Source organism: Centroberyx affinis, unplaced genomic scaffold (assembly GCF_046629955.1).
Source record: "Centroberyx affinis isolate AG114_WGS23_722 - 3 ecotype Tasmania unplaced genomic scaffold, CSIRO-AGI_Caff_v1 ptg002510l_1, whole genome shotgun sequence".
Lineage (NCBI taxonomy): Eukaryota > Metazoa > Chordata > Actinopteri > Beryciformes > Berycidae > Centroberyx > Centroberyx affinis.
Window position 1 is genome coordinate 742,836 of NW_027280732.1, and position 7,853 is coordinate 750,688.

A 7,853-nucleotide genomic window follows, 5' to 3' on the forward strand; every position below is an offset into this window, starting at 1 on the left:
ATGCACTGATTATAAAATGAAACACAGAAGCTTGGCTCCCCTAGTTTCTCTGTAGGCAATGAAATGCATGACACTGCCATGAAAGAACATACCCAACTGTGGCTGCAGTCTAGCAGAACAGCTATATCACAGAACATGTCATGCTGCAAGACTAATAGTTTGCTATTCCTATGACTCTCCCTTAAGGGTTAATATGGCCATTATGTGTACTGATCTGAAAGAAGCTTCAGTAAACCATGGAGGTCGTAGTATATTAGAGTGCACCAATTATGCCTTTTTGTTTGACACCTAGTCAAAGCCTAAACTTGCAATATCCCACATGCCTCTAATCAGACAACCCAAAGAAAGAATAACAACACGTCAACGAATGCATGCAGTAGCCTTTTGCAGCAATGTTCAGTCAAAAGCTAATGCACACTAATAGGGTCAGGAAAGATTTTATCAGTCAATTCTTAACGATTCCTTCTTAGCAAACCGATTCCTTAACGATTCCCTTCCTCTCTTATCTAAATTATTATAGACTATTTCTGGCACTCCAAAAACACAAAGTCTGCAACTGAATTAATAGAAATTCTGCTACGAATCCCAAATTAGACGGAATAAAAAATGCATTATTAAACTGTTTTAACCATACTGTTTTATTATTGTGTTAATCACAATACCCTTGACTCCAAAACTATACACACACATCACACAACTGTACACTATGTGTGTGAGTGACTACAAGGTTGTGATGGGATATAATGAAGCCTGTGTGCTCGCTTCAGTTCTCCAGGCGCAGAGAGAAGTTGCCTTACAGCTGAAGTGCGTAGCAACATAATGACAACGAGGACAAACTAGACCCTTATCGCAGTGTAGCCACACTTTCGGTCTCTTCTTTCTTGCATTGCCACGCTCGCTCTGCGCTTCAGCTACAAGGAAACTGAACTGAACAGACTCTGCTCCCCCAGAGGTCACTGCACCTCAGATTCACTCACACACACAGCAGAACAGGGAAGAACTGGGGAGCAAAACAAGTTGATAGTGAATTAAAAATGGTGTTTTCTGTTCTATGTTAAAAAGTGCAGGAAAAGAACTTGGAATTGATAAGGCAAACATGTTTCCTTCTGGTCAGTGCTGGAAACAGTGGAACCAGTTCCTCAATGAAACCGGGTCTCACTTTGCAACCCTACATTGCCTTAAGTCGGCACTAAAGTAGAAATGGAATCAAAATTTGGCATGCTCGCACAGGAAAAATGTCTGGTTTGTGACCAAAACGAAGCGTCACACTGGCTTCAATTACCGCAGCCTGCATGGGATCACCAGCATTTGGTGAAGTTTTCACACAGCTTCGTTCAGTGCCACCCAAAACACCATCGCCTGCAATTGGTCAACAATGTCACATGATTGGCTGTGTCCTTTGGGCCGTGCGTTTCCGGAATATTTCCTTTGTTTCCATCGCGTTCCTCTTTTCTCTGCTCATTTCCAAGAAGAATCAGTTTGAGGCTAGACTTGCTTACGTTGTGAGAAGATATTTGCACTTATATGACCGCGCAAGCAGGGACTATAAAGACGTGGAGTGTCATTAAACGAACAGACCTCCAGTCGCAGTGAGTATACAGACATTTGCTTGCAGTGTCGTATTCGACAGCAGCAAGTCTAGTTTCATTTCTACTATGCTGCCGCCTTTTCCAAGGTACCGTAACAATAGCATGCCAAAAGACAGAGGCACCACACAGGCCAGAAAGGAGCGCTTTAGGGTCTGTTCACACTATTCCACCTTTTTCAAACTCCCTGAGCACTTTATTTTTTTACCTTTAAGGCAATGGGGAGCAGCAACAAGGACAGAAAGCGGCCAATATGGAAACGTGCTGCGCCTGATGTCTTCTTAGGCACAGCAGGAACACCTCTAAAGCTGAGAAAAGTTCAGCTTTTTAGAGGAGGGCACATGATGTGGAGCGCTTTTTTTCACAACAAAGAAGAAGCAGGCTTTCACGAAACATAGACAGTTGACAGTTTCAGAAGTTTAGTTTAGTTTAATGAAAATAGAGAAAGTATCGATGGAAAAGCTTGTTACTGTGATCATAGAGTCAGTATGGAGCACATTAGCTGTGTTTTGGAGTTTCAGCTAAGTGTCTGAGAGTTGTACCTTAGTATTGTTTGCTGATAATGGCAACTGGTCATTATGGAAACAAAGTGCACGCTGTGTGACCCGCTTTTTTAAATTATCAGCATAAAATGCCATTGAGGCAGCGCTTTCTCTGCAAAAAACAGCGGAATAAAGTGAGCGTACCCTTTTGCAGCTAAAACTGCAGCTCTTGTCAGATTAAGCAGGGCACCGTGTTTTCTGTTCTACAGAAATCAGAAGGAAATGTGGTTTAAAAACAGAATTGAGACACAACAGCAGAAAATCCACAGAATATGAATTTTTTAGAACATTCTTGTAGAAACAAACAGATTAGATGGTTCTGATATATGAAATGTTTTGGCCTAGATTTAGATTCCATATGGCTGCAAAGATACCTGTTACAGATCATACATATTGAAAGGTTATATATGCCTTTTGCCTGCTGTAGAAATATATATATTCTTAAGAAAACAAAACTGGGATTCCAGGTGTTTTTGAGCATACAAATACATATTTAAATACATAAATACTTATATCAGAAAAAACAGAACTGCAAAATCCCAAAACATAGGGAAAAAATGTTAACTATGTCAAATTTAAGTGGATTCCATATACAGCCTGAAGAAAATCTTTTAAGGCCTTTGGATGCAAACCAAAATCAGAGAAGCAGCAGAGATTGGTATGCAGTCTACAGTAGAGAGACAGAAAAAACAGACTTCCACCATGTTTCTCTGATCTCAGATAGAGGCAATTTCATCTTAGCAGGGGGGCAGGAGAAGCCATGGACTTGTCAATGATCTGGTCTGGGTTTTAGAGCATGACGCGAACTTGGCTCGTCTCCACTCACAACACAACACCCCCCCCCCCCCCCCCCTCCTCCTCCTCCACCATCATCATCTCCCACTTGGAGAGTGAGCAACCAGCAAGCCCTCCCAGTCCATCACTTAACAAAAGAGATGAGTAATCTCCGTGGATGGGTTGCACAGGGGACATTCAAGAAAAACGATGCCAGTTCAGAGCACAGCGAGGTTTGAACAGTATCCAGGTTCTCTTGTGAGATCGGAGTCAATGAGGATAATTTCTGGATTAAAATCTTAGAGGAGTGTGGAAGGAGAATTCATGTAGCGTCAATCTGGTGTACAGGCATTCAACCTCCAGACTAACAGCTGATGCGTGAAAGTTTGATGCGGTGGGCAAAGGGATCAAACCAAGCACGTTTCAAGACTTGCATTATTTCCAAGGTGGAGATGATGGAGGTCTTGCTATAGCTTGACACCACTATGTTTTGCAGTGCAACCTTCACTGTAGCGTAGTTTTTAGGGCAGTCCTAAGGCAGTCCTGTTTTTAAAAGAGAACAATGAACACTGACAGAGACATAAGAATATAGCAGAAGTTTCCCAATACAATTTGAGTATCATGTTCAAATTCATGAAAACTCACTGAATTCATAACTACCCCGTGTTTTCATTTCTGAAATAAATGATAATGAGTTAATGGTGCAATTAATTACAAAATTTGCCGTCAGAATCAAATCACTGATTGGGGAGGCACTGTAGTTCTTGATTTCACTCAATCACAACCCAGTTCATTCAATAAAGATTCAATCGAACCAGATAATTAGGCATCTCATATAAAGAACAAACTGGAGCACCTTTTTATAGAAAAAAAAGGCAAACAGTCCTTTTGGTTTGCCACAACAGACAGTGGTGATTACACTGACCTCCAACCACCAAAAAGATGCAACAGCAGATGTGATGCCATTTATTTGGAGGATATTGATCTGCCTTGCCTCCTGCCAATTACAAGTAATAAACTGCCGTGGCAGTTATTGTAAATGATGTCAATAATTGCTGCCATTTAATCAGCTCCAAAACATACAACACATACAGAGTGATTCCATTTGCCAGCTAAAAATGGCAAAACAGCGGCAAAGCGAAAACAAACAGATGTTTTCGGCTTTGGTCTCAAACTGCTGACCTTTCCATTACCTCTCACACTGAGGACGAGACACTGAGCGGCTACAGACTGAGCCTCAAGATTCCCAGCCATACTACATCAGCAGCAACTCCTAATGGGGGCCGTTTCATTAGTGAAGCAGATGAATCAAACACTTGGCCAAGTGTGCAATTATCCGTCTCTCAGTGGAGGGAGGTCATTAGGACTTTATGAGCGATTGGAGCCCATAAATAAATGATCAGTAAACAGCACACTATATGGCAGAGACAGCAGGTGAGTCTGCATGATGCCCATGCCAACTTGTCATGAGACAATGTGCACATGTGGCAAAGATTCATCCATTCGTTTCAAGCTGAAGTTGAACTGGGAAAATTAATTGAACATGCAACACTTAGAAGGCTTTCCGGTGCAACTTTTTATACTTTTTACTATTACTTGCATAATGATTACACAGTGAAATCAGCACAATGCATTAATTATTGTACTGTGCAAATGATGGTAAATAAAATCCAACTTAAAAACTTTCTCGTTACTGTCCCCACATACCGGGATGTAGGACCACCATGGCTCCCCAAACAACAACACAAAGACGGTAAATCACGTTCTTAGCAGTAGAGTCCACAGAAAAGACCTTAAATGCGCCAAAGAAAACGCTGGTTGTTTTTAAAAGCCTGTGCAGTGTTGCAGCCGAGGTGGTCTGTGAGGATAAAGCCCTGGAGAGTGGCCTGTGGGAGCAGAGAGGGTTGCCAAATGTTTACACGTTTCAGCGAGTTATTTGCATTGTCCGCGGGGAGACAATCAGCACACAATTCCCCCCCCAGCAGGATTAGAGAGATAAGATAGAGCCTAAATGGATTTTACACTCCTCTGACAGGGAGTTGTTTACAAAGCCAAACTTTTAGTGCAATTTCAAAGAGTTTCACAAACTTTTAGGGAGCTGCGACGGGAGGAAACTGCAAGAAGAGAAGCACTATGGTTAAGAGTTTGACTCCTAAATGTGGCGGAACTTTTTCAGGTTATTTCAAAGTAAAACAAAAAAGTAAACCTATCCATTATGCCCGTCCCCAGATGGAGATGGAAACCAAATGAGGAAAAAGGAGACAGACTGAAACTCTTTGAGCTTTGGGCTTCGACTCTGCCAACTTTGATAAAGACACGTTCTGGCCGCAGTCCTGCTTTGCAAAGGGCTCAGGGCCTCAAAGAAATGTGTTTTGAATAAACAGATATTTTCAGTGAGGGGGACCCCACAATTAGTAATTTGAGACTCTCTCCGCGTGTGGGTCCCAGTCCAATTCTCTGGAATCAATCAGAGCTCCCAGAGGAACTCCCCAGTCCCCTTAATCTCCTGGTTTTATTACTTTCCAGACAGTCGGCCCGTTTCACCCTACCCCCATCTCTCTCTTTTGTACTGATCTCCAGCAAAGCCAAGGAGGGGCTTTTTTCTCTCTCTCTCTCCTCTCCCTCTCTCCTCTCCCCTTCCACCACTGCAGAGCGCTTTTCATGCAGGAGAGGGTCTTTCATCAGCCTCCACACGCAAGAGAGCCCAACAGCTAGCTGAGGCCCGTCAGTCCAAAGCCTGTCTTCTCCTCACATTCATTCTTTTAACCAGCATAAAAAAACCCAACATACTTTCAAAGGCACATGAGCTGCCTTTCTTGACATACACTGTTACTATTTTGCATATCATGGGAACAATGGGAGAGAAAACTGGGCCAGGTTGCAGTACAGTCAGTTAAACCATTCTTCTTCAGACTACGTGTTGCAGTGTTTGATAAAGAGTCTAACAGCTTGCATGATAAAGATATGACTCTGTCACGATCAGGTATGCGATAAGAGCACACTGTGCACTCCAGTGAGTGCTGGGCAGGCAATTTTGTTTTTCCAAGGCTCTCCAATTTATCTCAGTCACTCAAACCTTTGAGTGCTTTCAACAGATTGCGGTGGGTTATGCTGAAACATGGGCCCCGAGTCAACACCTCTACTGTCTTTAAAAAAAAAAAACACAAAGAAGAAGAAAAAGAGTGAAATCTCTCACAAGAGCACCACCAGTTGGCATGGGGTTTCATGAGACTGATATTGAATTGCAGACTGCAGTGCAGCGCTCTCAGTTCAAAACAATTAACAGAAGCCAAATGAATTGGGTTCTGTTTATCCATCAGCTAAACATGTATTGACGCCCAGGTAATGAGATGTCTGCTGGACTGATGATGCTAGCTTATTACCTGACAGTAAGCCCTAATGACTCTTCTCATAGTGTGTTTTTTTTTTTCTTCCTAGATCCAAGTTCCTGCCATCCTTTGCAATTCAATGACCACAGTGGTAGTCCAACAGAGATAGATGGATGATTTCAATCCAACGAATACCTTTTCATTTAGCCCTCCAAATCATATTCCACGCAATCCAAAGAAATGCTGGTGAAGCAATGTATGAAAGGTACGTCCATAAATCATTTGAAAGACAAACAGAAAAGCCTATCAACAGTTCAGATGGAGCAGCCCTAATGCAGACAAAAGGACTCAATGGAGAAGCGTGTTGCTTTACTGCTGGAAACAGGGCTGGTCTGTGCGTAAATAGTGCGCCTATTATGTAAAAGTAGCCTACTTTTAAACTTAGAAAAATGGTGAAAGAGTGGCTGACCTCGGTGGAAATACAGCACAATTAGCTGCTTAGCTGTGTGTGTGTGTATGTGTGTGTGTGTGTGTGTGCCTGCAAACTGAGTCCATGTCTGTTTTTTCAGAGCCAACAGCTTGCATTCCGGGCTTTTTCCAACTCGTGATACAATGTAAGTTTCAAGCGAGGCGAAAAGAGAAAACATGTAGCAGAATAACTAACTGGCAGCGTGTTAAAAAGAAAAGAAAAAAAAAGACATTTACCTTTGTCGACATGCTTTGCCACGGTGGTCGCCGTGTAGAGAAAGGTGAGACAGAGGAGAGAGAGGAGCGACAGAGCTCCCCGCTCGGCCATCACTTTTCACAAATAAATCTTTGCAGGCTTCAGGAACCCAGGAGAAGCACACCACCACCAAAAAAAAAAAAAAAAAAAAAAAAAAAAAAACAGAAATCCTTAAGATCCCCGGGCCACCTCCTGCAAAATACACTCCCGAGAAAGACACAAAGAAAAAAAAAAGTTCAAAGTCTCACCCTACGAAATGTACAGAAACATCCGGAACCAGCTACTTTTAAAACTGGCCGGATGAAACATGTAGCAGGAGCGAGAGAGAGAGAGAGAGAGCCGCAGGTTAGAGAGACTGTTTTCTCAACTTGGTCGAGGCAGGGGTCGGAGGAAAAAAAACACTGAAATCAATCCATTGGCACGGAAGCGCAGCGCAAGAAAAAGAAAAATACACGGACGACTGCGCCACAATGCGCCGATTTTCTATTCCGATGTGTGTCAAAGCCCGTAAAAGACGAGAGTGAGCTCAGTTGGAAAAGATATGGAGACCCGACCAGAAGGAGAAATCTCCGCCGCGGCCAGCTCACTGCTCACGGACGGGACGTAACAGCAGCGTGTTGAAGGGCTGGATCTGTACCGGCTCCCCGGAAAACAGGGTGTGGAGTCACACGGAAGTTTGGATCGTGTGTGTGTGTGTGTGTGAGGGAGAGAGAGAGAGAGAGAGAAATAGAGAGAGAGGGAGCGAGAGAGCAGGCGAAACCTAAAATATGGTACGGGACTTCAGTGGAGAGCGTTCACAGCAGGCTGATTAGCAGTAATAGGGGAGAACGGGGTAAAAAAAAAAAATGAGCAGCTTCTTCTGCGTTTTGTGCCACTTTGGTGAAATTAAGGTGTATTT

General features: G+C 43.0%; 1 protein-coding gene across 2 annotated transcripts in view; it reads right to left on the bottom strand.

The window, feature by feature from the left end:
• The window catches only part of neo1a (neogenin 1a), a 161,541-nt gene extending 154,071 nt beyond the window's left edge, over positions 1-7,470 (bottom strand). For both annotated transcript variants that reach the window (XM_071534263.1, XM_071534264.1), the window contains exon 1: positions 6,937-7,470. In XM_071534263.1, the coding sequence (XP_071390364.1) occupies positions 6,937-7,027 (91 nt within the window). In that variant the 5' untranslated portion in view covers positions 7,028-7,470. The remainder of the gene's footprint in view (positions 1-6,936) is intronic.
• Between the last annotated feature and the right edge of the window lie 383 nt (positions 7,471-7,853).